General features: G+C 45.9%; 1 protein-coding gene across 1 annotated transcript; it reads left to right on the forward strand.

Annotated features, from left to right (window-relative positions):
• The first annotated feature begins 1,515 nt into the window (after positions 1–1,515).
• Positions 1,516–6,999, forward strand: LOC115610226. The gene is made up of 7 exons (XM_030491372.1): positions 1,516–1,530; positions 1,789–1,995; positions 3,639–3,698; positions 4,356–4,487; positions 5,350–5,496; positions 6,287–6,347; positions 6,532–6,999. The coding sequence occupies exons 1-7, from the start codon at positions 1,516–1,518 to the stop codon at positions 6,633–6,635; spliced, it is 726 nt and encodes a 241-aa protein (XP_030347232.1). The 3' UTR covers positions 6,636–6,999.
• The last annotated feature ends 10,627 nt before the right edge of the window (positions 7,000–17,626 follow it).

The raw sequence follows: 17,626 nt of genomic DNA on the forward strand, positions 1-17,626 counted from the left end.
AGCAGCAGTGGCACCTTCCAGGCGGGTAACCTACTGCTTTGTCTCCTAATTTGCCATATACATCCTGCTGGGTGAGTGGTGAAAAAAAGGGGCAGCGTTTTGGTGCCTGCCCTGCCCTCCCCTGTGAAGAATACAGGAATGTTGTCTTGGAAGCTAGGGACCAGGTTAGGAAAGCTAAGGCCCAGTTAGAATTAAATCTGGCAAGGGATGTGTAGGATAACAGGGAAGGCTTCTACAGGTACGTAGCTAATAAAAGACAGACTAAGGACAACGTGGGCCCTCTCCGGAAGCTATTGGGAGAACTGGTCCTGTTCAACATCTTTGTCAGCGACATGGACAGTGGGATTGAGTGCGCCCTCAGCAAGTTTGCCGATGACACCAAGCTGTGTGGTTCGGTTGATACGCTGGAGGGAAGGGATGCCATCCAGAGGGACCTGGACACGCTTGTGAGGTGGGCCGATGCCAACCTTATGAAGTTTAACCAAGCCAAGTGTAAGGTCCTACATCTGGGTAGGGGCAATCCCAGGCACTGCTACAGGTTGGGCGGAGAAGAGATTCAGAGCAGCCCTGCAGAGAAGGACTTGGGGGTGTTGGTTGATGAGAAGCTTAACATGAGCCGGCAGTGTGCGCTTGCAGCCCAGAAAGCCAACCGCATCCTGGGCTGCATCAAAAGAAGCGTGACCAGCAGGTCAAAGGAGCTGACCCTGGCCCTCTACTCTGCTCTCGTGAGACCTCACTTGGAGTACTGTGTGCAGTTCTGGTGTCATAAGAAGGTCATGGAGCTGTTGGAGCAAGTCCAGAGGAGGGCCATGAGGATGATAAGAGGGCTGGAGCACCTCCTGTTGGAAGACAGGCTGAGAGAGTTGGGGCTGTTCAGCCTGGAGAAGAGAAGGCTGTGTGGAGACCTCAGAGCAGCCTTCCAGGATCTGAAGGGAGCCTATAAGGATGCTGGGGAGGGACTCTTCATCAGGGACTGTAGTGGTAGGACAAGGGGTAATGGGTTCAAACTTAAATGGGAGGTTTAGATTAGATAGAGGGAAGGTGAGGGTGGTGAGGCACTGGCATGGGTTGCCCAAGGAAGTTGTGAATGCTCCGTCCCTCGTGGTGTTCAAGGTTGTGTTGGACAGAGCCTTGGGCGACATGGTTTAGTGTGACATGTACCTGCCAATGGCAGGGGAGTTGGAACTAGATGATTTTAAGGTCCTTTCCAACACTAACTATTCTATGATCTCTGCAACTGCTGTGGTAACTCAAGGCCTCTTGTGCCAATGTGCTGGGCGAAGGTGCATGGAGGCTCTGCTTTCTCCTCTCTCCAAGGGTGGAAGAGGGATTTGTTCGGCCTTGGCATTGCCCATTGAACCTTCACAGTCCTCAGGCTGAAAGGATGAGGGTTTGCTGTGTGTTTGCAAGCTGTGTGGAAGCTGACCCTGGGGCTGTGGGTGCTGCAGTGGGGTGGCTTCACCCTGCCTGGCTGCGTCCATTCCTAGACTGGTGTTACAATGCTTTGCTCACACCATGGAGGTGCTGTGGGTTTGTTTACAGAAACAATAGCTAACCTATGAATTGATTTCTTAAAACGGTGTGGAGGGTAGGCATGTGCTAGTGCAGCGCCTGTTAGCGCTGGAATTGGCTGGAGGCGCTCGGGTGGGTTCCTGTGCGAGGAGCCCTTGCCTACCGAGGTAATCACGCAAGTCATTAGCGGCACATGGAGAGGGTTTCCCCAACTTAAGGTATCGTGCGCGCCTGTCATGTGAAGCGGTATTTAAGTCTGCGGCAAAAGTCCTGTAGGGAAAAGGCGCACATCCCGCTGCGGTGCCGGCGCGGTCCGAACGCTCTACTGCTGTGGCCTGGGCCGGCGGGAACCTCTGCGGGCCGGGACCCGGGGCAGCCGGAGCGCTCCGCACGGTGCCGGCGCGGCAGAGGCTGCCGCAGCCTCTTCGGTTCCTTTTCGCCGCGACCCGGAGCTCCGCTCCCCCGGAGGCGGAGCCGCCGCAGGTGAGGAGCCGGCACCGGAGGCTGTGCCGCGGGCGGGGCGGGCGCGCCGCTTCCTGGGTCCGGCCGGTCTCGTAGGTTCCCCCTGCGGGCGGGGCCGCGGGTCGGCCCCCGCGGCTGCAGCTGCCCCCGGGAGGCGTTCGGTGACCGGCAGCGGCGACGGAGAGCATCGGGTCTGGGTGCCGGCGGCACCATCTCCCTGCCGAGGATCAGCGGCTCCCAGCGAGGGACGGAGCTTGTCTTCTGAAGGGAGCAAAGCCCGAGGAAGCCCCGAAGGAAGAAGGTTAGCGATGGGTGGGGGCTGAAGTGCGGATGGCACATCTCCATCCAGAAATCTCAACGGTGGTGTCCCGGGCACCTGCCCACAGCAGCGGGAGGGGTTTCTCAAAGACCTCTCCCCGGCAGGACCTCTGTACCCCCCCCGGTGAACGTACTGTCCAGCCTGGCTCAGGTCCCCTGGTGCTGATGCTTCTCTCCCTTCTTTCTCCTGCCTAGGACAAGCTCATCTCTGCTTTGCTGGAGGGCCACGGGGCAGCTTTCCGGTCTCCACGTGCGGGGGTTTATGTGTGAATCAAAGTGGAATGGATCGCTACCGATACTTCATCTTTAACCAGAGGAGCATGGTCATGCTGGGCCTGCTCCAGATAGCCTTCAGCACAGTGTGTGTCGTCAGCGGGCTCATAGATGGCATTTTCAGAACTGAGTCTCAGCTGAGCTTAACCAGAGCTCCAGTTTGGGCTGGGATGGTAAAATTGCGCTTTATTTTCTACGCTTTGTTTTGTGTTGGTTTTTTCCCTTTGCTGCTACTTACAGGTACTTGGCTTGGGAGTGGGAGGGAGGCCAGAACTTCCTGCCACCTCTTCCCTGATTTCCTGCTTTGTACTCAGATAATAAAAGTTTCCTTATCATGGTATAGGCAGGAGGGTGCAAATAAACTTTCCTCTGAAGGAGCTAATAAAATAAAACATGTATTAATACACATTTCTACTGGATAACGTAGAAAATGGGGCATAGTGGCAATTGACAGGGATTTTTGCAGAAGAACGAGACCACAGAGAAGCCACTGAAGATGAGGAGGGGAATGCCTCATTCTCACATCAGGTAGATGAACGTCTGGGTGACAAGCTGTGCCCCACAGCATGGTGCCACTAATTCTCTGTACCACAATGAGCAGCGGGCAGCAGCATTCTCACTCCCAGCATTCTGTACCCTGATGCTACCCTGTTGAGCCACACCGCAAGGGAGCTGTGCCAAAGCTCTTCCATCTACAGGCTGCCCATGTCCCTTCAGTAATACCTCTCTTCCATCTACAAGATGTGTAAGGACTTGGGAAAGCATTGTGCGCTTCTAGCACTTCAATCAGAGCTATTTAATCAGTTTTGTTGTGTGGCTAGAGCTGTAATGCAAGGGGGAAGGTTGCCGTGGTGGGGGTAGCGGGTGGGTAAGATGCATTTCACCCAGTGTCCTGCTCCCAGGAGATGCTGCAGAAGAAAGCAGAAGAAACGAGCAATTCTCTTTCCATTTCTGACCTAACAGTTGCTCTGATCCAAGCCTGGAAAACGAGGGCTTTTCTTTTGCTCTGTCGTAGTTTGCCTTCTGAATCCGATACCTGCCTCCCACTTACCAACTCCTTTTGTGCTCTGCAGGTGATGGGACTCCCAGGCCTCCTGGCTTTGTTTTCTTCCCAGCGGAAGAACCCAGTTCTCGTAAGATGAGGTGGAGGTGGTGGTGTGTGTATGGGGCGAGGGCAAACTGCCAGGATAATTGAAACAGTTTTGGGAGGGAATGAGCTGGCTGGTCCTTCTGCAGGATTGAGAGCTTATTTCCTCGAGTTAGCTCCATAAAAGCTGCTACATTCCTAAGCAAAAGGAGGATGAAGTGTTGCCTTGCTTTCTGCTGCAGCAGAGAAGTGCTGGCTCTAATAACAAGCAAAAATCTCTAAAAACCTTGCTTTTGAATGCATTTCTTTTGGTGTTTCTTCCTGTTATTAAGAATTACGAACACTAAAATAGGAAACAAGTTAATTGGGTTGCATTTCCTAGGTAGGTCTCTCCAGCCATGTAAATTCAAAGTGGGGGATATTGTTTCTAAGAACAAAGTCTTTGGGTCCAATTAACTCCTGTGGTTAAGATTTGTGACTCAATTGTAGCTCAGAAACTCAGTATCATGGAAACCTTTACTGCTCTGTGTTTGGCTTCCAAGCGACTGTTGCTACTGAGTCCTTCTCAGTGTTTACAGGAGGTCAAAGACTAGTACCTACAACGCTTGTTAGAACTTTTGGTCTGTATTAATTGCGTGGATTTGCCAGAGGATAGTTTTAATTCCTGCTCCCCTTCTTTTTCTCTGTTAATTTCTCTGTCTAGGTGAATGTGCTGATAGTTTCTTCCATAATCTCTTCTGTTGCCATCCTCATCATAATAGTTTATAGCTCACTCACACTGAGCTATGGGGAAGAGGAGGAGCTGAGTTCTGCCCTAGTCCATGTTATCCATACTGTAAGTACTGATATCATGCTTATTACAGGGGAATGTGGCTGTCTTAACCTGCAGACGTTGCTAGGCATGACTTGGAAACAGAACCAGGCTTCCAGGCTGCCTAAATCAGAGTTTGAAGCGGTGCCTGCAGCAGGGCCCTTGTTTAAAAATAATTGGGGTAAGTCTACAGTTAGGTATTGAGTTAGGTACTGAAAACCACAAAGCCTGTGCAGGGCTAGGTAGGTGTTTTATAGCTAGCTCCTGCTGTTCACTGCTGCTGCAGCATGGCTTGTATCAGTGGCTATGTGAACTAATGGGCAGCTTGCCTGGATGCCTGTGATAAAGTTACAGCAGTTACAGGTCAGCTGGTTAAAACTGGGTATTATTTCAAGTGTATCCTCCGCTGTAAAGCTGAAAAGAAGGAATGAGTTAGACTTTTTGTACCTCAAACCTGGTACAAGTGATGGCTCCCTGTGGGGATGAAGACATTCCAGGTAGATAAAGCTGCCCATTAGTTTATTGCAGGACAAATCGAAGTGTCAGGCTGCTAAGGTGCAGTATAGCAAGAAGACATTTCTCAGTGTGAAGAGAAGCAGCCATTCCTTGGGTTTCTACTTATTGTTAATGCTATTTCCAAACCTGATGTTGTTGTGTACGGTCTCACGTTTAATCAGAAGCCTTATTTTACTGCTTGCTCTTTTACTATTTGAGGTTCACACTTGGCTTGTTCTTCAGAGCACAGGAAGAGAAGCCTTAAATAACACTCACTCTGAATCAGTCTCCTACAACGCAATCACAGCATTCTTGCAGTCATTAGAATGATTTTTTGGTGGAGAGCTTCACTTCTTGAGTATGGCTTTAACATTTCCTTTTCTGCTTGCAGAAGTTCATACTTAATAAAGTAGTCAAGGGTGCTAACATAGCCATGCTAGCTGCATCTGTCTGCAGTGCTTTTGTTGTGCTGGTGATGGCTTACTTGGGATGCCGGAGTCTTCCACGCTGCTCGTGCTACGACAGTGTAACTGGGATGGTGAGTGAGGAGTCCAGGGCACCCATTTAGTGGTACCAAGTGTGGGTGGGAGGGGAAGAAACTGGGGAGAAGATGTGTTTTTCTTCTATAAACCTAGCCTCAGCTCTGCCTCAGTCATCCAGGGCTACTTCTAAGAAATTAAGTGGATGTTAGAAGGGTTTTATACTTCTCGGGGTTTTTTTTCTTATTTACATTGTTGTGTAAGACCTAGCATAAGTTGTCTCCATTTTCCAAACCATTAGTATTGAAAGCTACTGTGGTCCCATTTCCTAAGAATTCCTGCTCCCCTCGAAAACTGTGCCGCCTTCTTTCATTCTTAAACCAACGATTGCTCTTGGTACAGCATTTCAGAGAATTACTGGTACTTATATCAGAGATGCCTTATCCCTCAAACTACAAATTCAGTAATAAAAATGCCCCCTGCACTGTGTGTGAATCATAGGGGAGACAACACACCACATTTTACTGCTAATTTATGAGGACTCTGACTCAAGTGATGGGGCACATGCCGCATGTCTCTGCTAAGCGAGCTCGGTACATCCTCTGCTAGAGTAATTCTGATGCTGTATTAAACATGTACATCCAACCAGCTCATTTGGTAAGGAATTCATGGGTACAGGTTACAAGGCAGCTGCTCTTGACTCAAGATACCAAGTGTGTAATGTGAAGCTGCTTTAAACTTTAAAACTTGTTAGGAGAGGTGGACTACGCAGACTTTTAAAATGAGTTCAGGTGTGTCTCTTGAACAAACTCATAGATGAGGGTTTTGATGGCATTGTTTCCTTCATAGGAATGGTTGCAACCTAGTGAGGACCAAAATCAGACTGTGGAAATGATTTGTGCTGCACAAAGTGAGTAGCTCCCCCCATGTATTTTTATATTCACCAGGGATATTGAAGGAACATCCTGAGTAAGCTTTACATCCCAAGCCAAAATCCTGATAACCAAAATGCTCTGAGCCAAAAGGAACTCAGGATTTTGCGCAAGTGTCTACCCCAGGTCTAATAATGGTTTCCTCTTTCCTTCCCCACACAGGCCCTGGGGGCAGAATTTTTAACTTCCCAGATCAGTTTCCAGCCCAGGACTTAGATACAGAGGAAGATGCATCCAAACCTCCACCGTATATCAGAATGGCTTGAAAGAGTGGCTGAACATTTTAAAGCTACCAGTCTAAGCGTGGCAAGACAGGTACAAGGAGGTTTTCATCTTTAAAGATGGTTATGCACTTTTCCTTGGCCTTCTGTAAAACCCACACAGAAAGAGAGAACTATTGAATGATCGATGTTCAGCAAAGATCACAAATGGGAAGATCTGCAGATGGTTTTGGACAGTCAGACTTTGTATAGTTAAAATACCTCATTGGCTCTTGAAAGCGTGAGCATTTATTCCTCCAACTTTTGTATTTAAATCATGTTTTATTCCACTAGAATTCATCGTGCAATTTGTCTAGCAGTGCTAGCCTCAGGCATTCAAATATTAAATACAAGTAATTTTTAAAAGAAACTGATTGTGGATTATTTCCCCTCTCCAACTGCTACTTCAATTTCTCCCTCTGACTCAATGAATTATTTGGATGATGCGATAGTGAATGAAGAATAATGAAGGACCCACTTCATTATTGAGCTTCGGAGTGTTTTTCCACATCTTTCTGTCAGGGATGTGGGCAGGTGAAGTTTATGATACGAAGCCTTGCTAATACCATTCAGTACCTCCATGAAAATGAGGTTTTCTGTGGGTTGTACATGTGTCAGTGCAATTAGTTTTAGTGCTGAAGTGTAATGCTAGAGTGCGGTAGGAACTAGAGTTGCAATAGCTCCCCTTACAGAGTAACTTAGATACTCTGAATTCAGCTCAGGTTTTTCTACTTCAGCTTTGGAGACTGCAAGTTTTTAAAAAATGCTTATTTTGGGTCACATTCTACTAAAATTTGTTACAGATCTAGACCGAGGTCCCCTGTTGGAGGTTCTCTGGGGGACTTCTTGGTCCTCTAGACCAAGGAACTGCAGCTTCCAGCCAGCTTCCGTTTATCTCCTGAGGTGCATAGAATTTCCATATGTACTTTATGATTCACTTTCAGGTAGGCTTAGAGGTGTCTGCCGAGTGATTACCTTGCCTGCAGGCCTTGAGCATGAAGTGGTAGATTACTTAACTCACGATGTAGATTAACGCAGCACGTACGTTCAAACAGGGCTTGGAAAGTTCCCGACTTGAGAAAGTGCTATGAGTAGTAGGATAAGTCATGCCCACCATAAGGCGTATAACCCCAGGAATGTTCTCAGATAAGATTTATCTTATTGCAGCATATAAGGTGCCTTTCCTGCTCTCAAGAGAAGATGGAATTAAGTTGTTCCTGATTTTTTTTTCCTAGAGACTGAGGTCTTTTTCCTAACACTAGTAAAGGGACTACGACACCTAAATGAAGACCTTTACCTGATGAAAAGCACTGTACAGACAAAATGCCATGCTGAGTCCATGCTTAATCACACGTGCATTTAAAATGCCCTTGGTCCCAAACCAGCTTGCAACAGCTCCATCATCAAAAATTAACATTACAGTGCGCAATTCATCCTGGCATATGCAAGTTAGCAATCCTGCCCAACTTCATAGTCTCTTGGAGTAGTGAGGTGCAGATATGGACAGACAGCTTCTATTAAAGTGTTTGTAGAATTCCTACGACTACACATCTTAAACTTTGAAGAGTTTATATTTGAAGGTGTTTTGTATAATTTGTTGTAATATTGAACGGAAAAATACCCTAAGCAGCATATTGAGGAAGTCCTAGCAGACTCTGTCACCCCTCTGTATGTAAGGTGCTTTACCAAGCATCTCTATTACTGACCTGAACCATGAAGGTTATTAATGGCTGGGATTATAAAGAAAGGTGCTCAGATCAAGAGAGCAGCCCCAAACATGGGCCTCTTTCTGCAGCCCTCCTCTGGTCATACATCGCTGCTTCTGCCTGGCTTTGCCCAGGGGACGTGCCCCCATCCCTCAGTGCTTGGGCCAGCAGCTTCACTTGGCATGCAGGTCCTATGCTGGCAACTGGAAGCTTGATTACATGCCACAGTAGTCAGATTCTTTCTGGCTGTGGCTCTAAATACCTTCGCATATTTGCCAACATCAACCAAAATACAGTTGGTGTCATTGCGGATGTCCATTTGAAGGTATCAGTGCCTGAATTACTGTGTTAAAATAATTATTGAAGTAATTCAACCACTCTAATTCAAAAAATGAAGCTGTGCCTTTATTCTGTGTCTATAGTACCTGTCAGCAAGCATTAAAGCACCAAGCTTGACTACTTTCCACTTCCTGAGATGCTTCTGGCATAAGTCCAAACAGTCTGTGATGAAATGTTGGGGTTTTTCTCCTTGATTAACATAAACTGCTGTTCTTGCACATAAAAAGAAAGACTCCCCAAGAGGTTATTGTGATTCCTAATCACTAGCAGCAGTGTGGCTTTGATTCTCCTTCAGTATAAAACAGATGTTGCCTTTGAAATGAGAAACTTGCTGGAAGTAGTTTGTTGCTAAAACACACTGCTCAGCCACTGCATTGTTCCTGGACGGAAGTTATGGTCCCATCCAGAAATACTATTCTGTAACTAGTCATTACAGTATGAGTTGATATGATAGATACTGGATATAATTCAACAGTGTTCAACTGCTGGTTGAACAGAGCAATTAGCTTTTATTGCAGGCACACAGAGAGCATGTCACTAGTCCTTGCTTGAACGCAGCGCTGTTTCTGTTGGTTCAGAAGGGTAACTCCTGAGCTGAGGAGGGTATGAAATCCCTGAGAGTATGAAATTCATAGCTGTCCCGTGGGGCAGACACAACCACGGCTGACCCAGGTCAGGGCCTCCTGGCACAGCTCTGAGACACGGGCCAGGTACCCAGACCTTTCTCCCCTGGGCAGCTTCGAAAGCATCTGATCAGTGGCATTTTAATCAGAGAAGCATGGAATGGTTTGTGTTGGAAGGGACCTTAAAGCTCATCCAGTTCCAACCCCCTGCCATGGGCAGGGACACCTTCCACTAGAGCAGGTTGCTCCAAGCCCCTGTGTCCAACCTGGCCTTGAGCACTGCCAGGGATGGGGCAGCCACAGCTTCTCTGGGCACCCTGTACCCTCACAGGGAAGGATTTCTTCCTAATATCTAACCTAAATCTCCCCTTTGACAGCTTAAATCCATTCTGCCTTGTCTTGTTGCTACACGCCTTTGTAAAAAGTCCATCTCCAGATTTCCTATAGGCCCCTTTAGGCACTGAAAGCTGCTCTAAGGTCTCCCCAGAGCCTTTTCTTTTCCAGCCTGTAACACTTCTGTGATACCTCTGCCAGTGTGGCGGAATCTCCTTTGGCAGTGAAACAACCTTAGCGGGCAGTGAAGCATGAGTGTGTAAAAGAGAAGTATGCTCTATGCTACTTCTAAATAAAAATGTGTGTAATTGATTCAGCAGCAGCTATAAAGCCCTTGATGGCTGTATTGCTTTTTACAGCCCTTCCAGTGGTGCAATCGCAGCATCACTATCGCAATACCAGCACCTAAGATCACTCACAGACACACAATTTTGACAGGTCTTTCTGCAAATGCGGAATTGCTAGGAATGAAATAGCTGCAATATGGAAATTGGTGGAAACTGAATACCAGTCTAATGCCGCTCCCTCTAATTGGTTAGCATTGCAGAAAATATATTCCTGATTGCCGCTTCCAGAGCTATATTTAGCAGCCTGTTCCACATGCTAGTTATGGTGCTTTCCCAGAGCCTGCCCGCATCTCCAGGGGCATTTCATGGTTTGTGTCAGCTTTCGCTGATGGAAGTCAGACAGAGTTTTATTTACTGTGCAAACACACATCCAAAACGCCTCCAGTAGAAATGGCCTCGTTACTTGTTCCCCAGAGGCTTTTCCTCATTGGCAAGATCCCAGGAACCGAGCCGACTTCCCCATTCCTTCCCAGCACTGCAAGATTTCCCCTTTGGGGTGGGCAAAGGCCCATGGCTGCTGCGGGGAGGTACGGTTACACATGACAGGGTAGCAGTCTGGGTCCAGAGGTGGGTGTCGCAGCAGGTACACCTCATCACAGCACCTCCAGAATAAAGCAAGCAAAGCCCTGGGGAGGAGGACATAGAAATTCCAAATTCCACCTGATCCCAGAGCTTGTTCTGCACTGAAACACCCTGCTCACATGGCTGCTGCACCTTAGTCACAGGCGCCTCATGCTTTGCTGCTAAGAAATGGAAATATCTTGTCATTTTGAAGCGGAATGATGATAGATGCAAACATACCCCAGATCTCCTTGAGGCCAAACATCCATTGGGTGTATTAGAAACCGCTGATCTAACCAGAGCAGCCTGCAGGCACCTCGCTTCTGACGTGGGTTATGGACCACGGTTATGTGATCCTGCACAACAGAATTACAAGGACACCAAGCACTTTGTGCTCACCTTGTGTTAGCACTACTCACCTTGTATTAAGCCAAGACAAAGCATCTATATCCAAAAATGCTTGGGTTTTTTTATCTTGAATAAGCTTAGCCTTATGTCACTCTATCCCCTGACGTGCAGAACAAGGCACACAGAATCCCCAGGCTATAAAAGCGAAGGCTGGCAGCCTCTCTGTCAGCAGTAGCCAGTGTTAATCACAGGGTGTAATCAGAAGGTTAATCAGGGAAGCTGGTTCTGTGAGTTAACGTTCAACTAAGGGCAAAGTATTTGCTGGTTGTTTCCCCCCAGAAGGTGCTGGGGGAGAAGAAAACTGTTTTTTCTTCTGTTTTGGGTATGTTTTTGACAACTAGCTTGTTCAGGATTGGGTTTTTTTGCAATTTTTGTAACTTCACTTCCACTGATATAGCACTCTCTGACAGGAACATTTTGCTTTTCTTCTCATCCTTGTTGAGTAATATGAATGGTTTCAGACTCATGTGGCATGTTCTGGACACTTTGCTGCCAACATGTGGGTTTAGCTCCACTGCCCCTCACCCCTAAGGCACTTTCCAGGCTCCAGGTCCACATGGTTGGCACAGTTCCTCCCCTGTGCTGCTGGGCTGATGGTGCCCAGGGTCAGGGTGGTGGAAAGCAGTCAGCTCTGCTGGGCACAAATCTCTTTCCCCTTTGCTGGCAAAAGGCAGTGAGAAGCCAAGGAATGAAAAAAATCACAGCTCTGGTGACCTGCCTCTTCTAGTGTACTTAAATTTTTAAGTCAAACTTCACTATAGCTAGATGAACTGGCCTGAAATATTTTGTGTGGGGAATGACTCCAGGTCTTGCTCATTAAAGAAAATATATAGAGACATTTACTACACAAGGGTTCTAATTTTCATAGGAGGAGAATTAGCTGGCTTGATAAATCAAGAGTTTCTCCCCAAAGCCTTTGCTTGGTCTCAGTGGCTCGAGTACAGCAGTTTCTTGTGTCAGCTTCCATGGCTGGCTGTTTCCTTTTCATCCAGCAACCTGTGGTACACGGAAATGCACTGCTAGCTGCTAGGTGAAAGCAGGCTACAAAAGAAAGACTTAAAAGAGCTGGGAAAGGATGGGCGTAGGAGTAATCAATCAAAATACAGCAATGTTCTGAAAACAGAAAGTGGTATTTGCCTGCCGCTGGAAGGAGGAAGGTTTTCTTTCTTTAATAGGCAGCAGAAAACCCACCTAATATAACCTGAGCATGGCATGCATTTTTTGAGTCAGTCTGCTTGATTTCTTGATCCTTATGGGTCCCTTACAACTTGAGATGTGATTCCATGATTCTCCAGCACTAACAGTGTGTAAGTATGGGGAAATGTCCTTTGACTTAACTCTACCTTGAGGAGGGAAAGTCCATCAAAGCAAAGAGCTTTTCCTGGCAGCTTTTCTGTAGAGATAGCAACTGCTTTGTCCTGCACCTCTTCAGGTCAATCTGACTGAAGCACACTATAAACCCGCATAGTTTCACTTGCACTTTCTGAGCTGTTGCAGCAATGTCTTTTTTTTAGTTCCAGAAACATGTGCACTCTCTTTAATTGACGTGACATTTATATGTCATCTTAATTAAAACAAAAAAATTACTTTGGTTTATATTTCATCTTCTGACTTCCGTACACTATATGGTTTTAAATAGTCATCACATTTTTTTTGAAATCAATATCAGTTGCTGTATATGTAGTGTTTATACTGAAACAGTACATGCAAATATTGTTAAGCCCTCGCCCCCCCACCCAATAACCACGAGACTGATTTAGGATTATGGCTGCTGCTCCTCGTCACCATAATCATACCTTATATGAGTCACTTCTGTGTCTTATTTTGCTTTCTGCAGGCAGCCTAGCAATCCCGATGGACCCAAGTCTTTGCTCCATCAAACAGCCCTTCACGCATAAAGCAAAAGAGCTGCCGCTTTAAAGCAGATGCTAGCACTGGACTGTGTCACTGCTGTAACAAAAAGTTGTAATTCTGTATAATCCCCCCACCCCTGGCAACATCTTGCATTACAATGCCAAAGTATGCACACTTATGATGCCCCAAGTATATATATCTATGCGTATACGTATTTTCTTCTCATAATTTAAATATATAACGTTATATATATTTATCTATCGCGTATCACCATGCATAAAAATGAAATATACCTATTTAATGAAAGCTGAAACTTCTTTTGAAATGGATTATTTCGCTTCAGATGTGGTTTGAGAAAAGTACAACTATGGCAAGGCTTAGAAACCAATCACAAGGGCTGCCAACATTGTGCTTTTTAACAACAGCAGCATCACAGTGAGTCAGATATTTTAGCTCGGTATTGAAGTTACTACTTCATGGTAGTGATGAGGATGAATAATCACATTCAGGAACTTGAAAACCCCCTCTGATTAGCAGATGTTTTTTTTTAATCTGCAGCTGAATCTTTAGTTGCTGAAGCCAGGAACCCTACATTGCCTCTGATTTATGTGTGGGTTAAAAATATGAAGTCAATGGAAAAGCTGTTGCATGTATTTTAGGGTCAGTTTAATCTTTTTCTCATTGCGTGCCCTTCCTGGACTAAGCAAAGCACTGGGAGCTGGAGGACTACGAAGGACAAGAACAACAGCAGCACCTCAACACGCCGCAGGGGTGGGTGTGAGGGGTATGGAGGTGACCAGGCTTTCACACAAGAGCAACCAAGAACATCAACCTGTACCTCCACCCTTCTGCAACGGCCCAAAGCCAAGCCTGCCTGTGCTCAGGTTTGCTGGGAGAAGCATGGGCTAATGGGTGTCCCCTGGGTGGGCAGGGGCTGGAGAGCATGGCCAGCCAGGCTTTACTGGCCAAAAGCCCCCCAAAAACCAACCTTAAATGCTTAGGAACAAGTGTAAGTGTATGGACAGCACATAATACACATTCCTCTACTCTACCACCAAGTATTTGGAGCCACCCACCATGCAAGCAGAAATTCTGTTCCATAGACATGTATAGGGTTTTTCTTAACCCTTCAGAAACTCCTAGCAGTCCCACCATGCCCCGGCCAGGACTTCCAGTTTAACTCTGGTGCATAAAAGACAATGTAACTTCATTTGAACTTGTGCTCTGCCAGCTTCATTTGGTAGCACTAAGCTCTGGATGATTTTTTTTCCCCTCATGAAGGATGAAGATGGGGGTTTAAAACATGTTCAGCAGCCTGCAGATTGCCAACATCCCGATGCTAGCCTGCTGCCACACAGGGACTTGGAGAAATATGGCAGCTGAAGGAAAGCCTCTCCAGCTCCAGGGGTCTGCACTCCAAGTGACAACCAAGACTCAGATAGGGAGAGGGAAACAGGACACACAGCACGTGAACAGTGTGATGCTTTTTAAAAGTAAATAACTAAAAATATTCAGTGAGAGGGGGTTTACCACATTGCCTCACAACAGAGCCTTTTTTCTGCCTGTGACCTTTTAAAAGAAGCAATGCACAGAGTCAAAAATAAAAAAGCCCAAACAAACAAAAGGAAGTACTGAGCTAAGACCATGGTCTTATGACTCTTACTGATCATATGCTTACATTCATACCAGTTGTCTCCTGCTGTTTATTTAATACTGCTCTCTGTGTGTGTGTGCATGCACATGAGTATATGTGTGTGTGAAAAACACAGGTTGTAATCACACAGGCTCTCTGGGCTCCACGTTACTGTGATTTTGTGTGCTTATGGCTATATCTGTGCTACACTTCTCTGTTTTTCAGGGGTTTGGCAGCAGCTGAAACACAAAGTCTGTTTAAAAAGGAACTTACAAGCTGCTAGAAAGACAAGAAAGACAATGCTTATCCTTTTATTTATTTGACATTCTGTATACCTCCTACTGAAAAACATTTGTATTAGTAGAAACAAAAAACCTCCCACCATTATCTTCCAAAACCAAGATCTACCCAATGTACTGCTTTTACTCTCAAACACAGGGGCAGGGCTGCTGCAGCGCTGTAGAGTTCCTTGTTCTAAACTAGGACCTGATGTGAATTGACTGTATAGAAAGATGGATTATGATGGGCAGATAAAAGAAAAGAAAAGCCCCTTGAGCTCTTCAGTGTTGTCAAATATAGTTGCTTTTCCTTGATTCTCCAGGAGCAAGTAACTACCTGAAGATTCTGGAGGCGTTTTTGCTTTTGAAACAACAGCAACATCGTCTGTTTTCAAACTCCATCTCTTAATGGAAACATAAACTGTGAGATCCAGGTGCACCCTACAGGTTTCAAAATGAGATGCAAGCAGACAGGACCCCTCACTTTTTTTATTTTTTAAGATGGACCATTTATTTCAAAGCCAATCTTTTAATTAATTTTGGGGATGAGAGAGCAGGCTACTTTGTTTTGAATGGTTAATGCTGGTCTGCTTGGTTGCTTTCTGAGCTGAGGGCAGGTGACGCTGCTATTGCAGCTAGAGGCACTGAACAGCCTGGACCACTTCTGCTGGTACTAAGATACAGTCAAACACTGTCTGCACTACTCAGCCTGAGACTCTATCTGACATTCTTGCTCTTAGTTGCAACTGCAAGCCATGTTTCTGGTCAGTGATCACCACTGTACTTCAGTCCCCAGGCTTCCATCACATGACATCCATTCCAGGTTGTTTTTCAGAGGTGAGAAGAGCAGGGCAGGGCAAGGCTTCTGAGTTTCTGAAATGATCATTTGTATTGCTGGGAAATTCGCTTTTCATTCATTTTGAATGATTAGCTAAGTATTCTATCATTCAAGATTCATGTTAACCGGTAGTGCTTACGCAAAGGCAGAAAACCATACATGTAGGTAATACACAGAGCAGGATTATGCACCCCACTGGGTGTCCCTGGATGGCTTGAAACTTTTACATGCCTGCCTTTGGGCTCTGGCAATATCTTCCTGAACTACAAGGAGCTGCCTTCAGCAAGTGCTTCAATAGGTGTCAGCCTCTGCGGCACTGGTTTTGCAGCTGGGAGGCTGTACAGAGCCCAGCGAGCCCCAGGACGTCACTGGGAACCAGCAGCAATTCTTTCCCTCTCAATGTCGCTTCACAGCCCTCACTGATGGCGCCATTCATCCAGATGAATGAGAAGCCTCCTTCAGGCGTCCAGTGCCAAGAGATGAGAAAAAAACCCAGCCCCTCAAACTCAAAACAGTGGGGTTTTTGTGAGTCCTAGAATAATGGCCATTTCTAATGTTATCTTCAACTTTAGATTGAAGATTACAAGTAGGTTTTGTGTTGATTTGCATAGAAAACTAGGCTGCCATTGTAGAAGTAACATTACTACTACTTTAAAACGATACGTGGCTCTGCTTTTTATCTGGGAATTGAGGTAGTCCTGTGAAAGCAGGAGTCTGGAGGAAAAAAAACCCCAAAACTATTAGAACTGCATATTCAGGTGGAAGTGAAAACCTTCATTGAGACGGGACAAGGAATATGACTTCCAATGAAATGTATAAAAGCAGCAAGTTAGAAGATGATCAGTCAGTCAGGGAAAATGTTAGTACAGTGTTATGATTTAAAGATGACAATTGTGTGTCACATAGGTAACAAGAGTCTATGACCAGCTGTAAAAGAGAGGAGCTGTCCTCCCAGTGCATGATCAAACATTATGGGAGACAGACACAAACCCAGCAATTTTTGGTCTAGGAGCGAGCATTACATTGATCAGTTCTGTCTTTACGCAAAGCTGTGGTGTTTGTTTGAAGGAAAACAGTTGTGCTGGTTTTTCTGCTGCTCAGTTTTGCTGATCCTGCATGGGAAAGTCCCCAGGAGTCACAGGTGAAGGTGATGAAGGTAGGTTAGAGAGGGAGGAGGTGGAGGACGCAGGGCAGCCTCTCACCTCTTTCTTGTATGGACTCCCGACCTTACTCCCTTCCACCAAAGCCAGAGCTTAACTGATTTTTTAGATCATTAAGCCATATTTTAGAGATTAAATAAGGTGAAAGTGAAAGATATTACTTTCACTAGGGGGCCTTATCTATTTTCACTACACCCGGAAAGCTCTCTTTTAAAATTACTGGTTTATAAATGGTGGAGCAATTTCATCTTTCAAATTCTTTAATGACTGTGTACATTAGACCCTGTATTGGATCAGCAGTTGTTGCTTTCGGGAGATCACAGTGTATGCAAAAAACTCCCATGTATTTTGATGCTGCTTAACTATAGCGTCATGAGGAAGACAAGAGACATAAAAAACCCCCAAGCCCCAAGAAAACCCTCATGTGCAGCAAGTATTTGCATGAATACTAGGGCACATCTGGAGTTTGTATATGTTGGGCTCTTGCCTTCCCAAGCTGAACACTGCTTCCTTCCTGAGCAGTCTGGTGAAACAGCTAGTGTCAGTCTTGCACAAGGGCTCACAATTTCGTTGCACTGTTGCTAGTGTTCTGAGGCTGCTTCTGGTTGCTCCCAGAGTCCAAAAGCACATTCAATAGGCAAGCTCTTTTAGTTGTTCAGTAGAATTAACAGCCTGTTAATTAAACAGCAGCGATGACTGCACTCGTTTTTAAAGAGGCAAACCATCTCTACAAGGTGTTTCACCTTTTTGTTTTTAATACACTATTAAGTGAGGAACTAGAAGAGGAAAATAAATAGGACAGTGATAAAACTGTATTTAACACAAACTATTTGAGAGCTCCTTTGTGGGGAAAGGGCTATGACATTTACCAAAAAGCCAGCCTAACTGGAATTGAAGCCTTGCTCCATGTGTGCCTG

The sequence above is a fragment of the Strigops habroptila genome, chromosome 7, assembly GCF_004027225.2.
Source record: "Strigops habroptila isolate Jane chromosome 7, bStrHab1.2.pri, whole genome shotgun sequence".
NCBI classification, from domain to species: Eukaryota; Metazoa; Chordata; class Aves; order Psittaciformes; family Psittacidae; genus Strigops; species Strigops habroptila.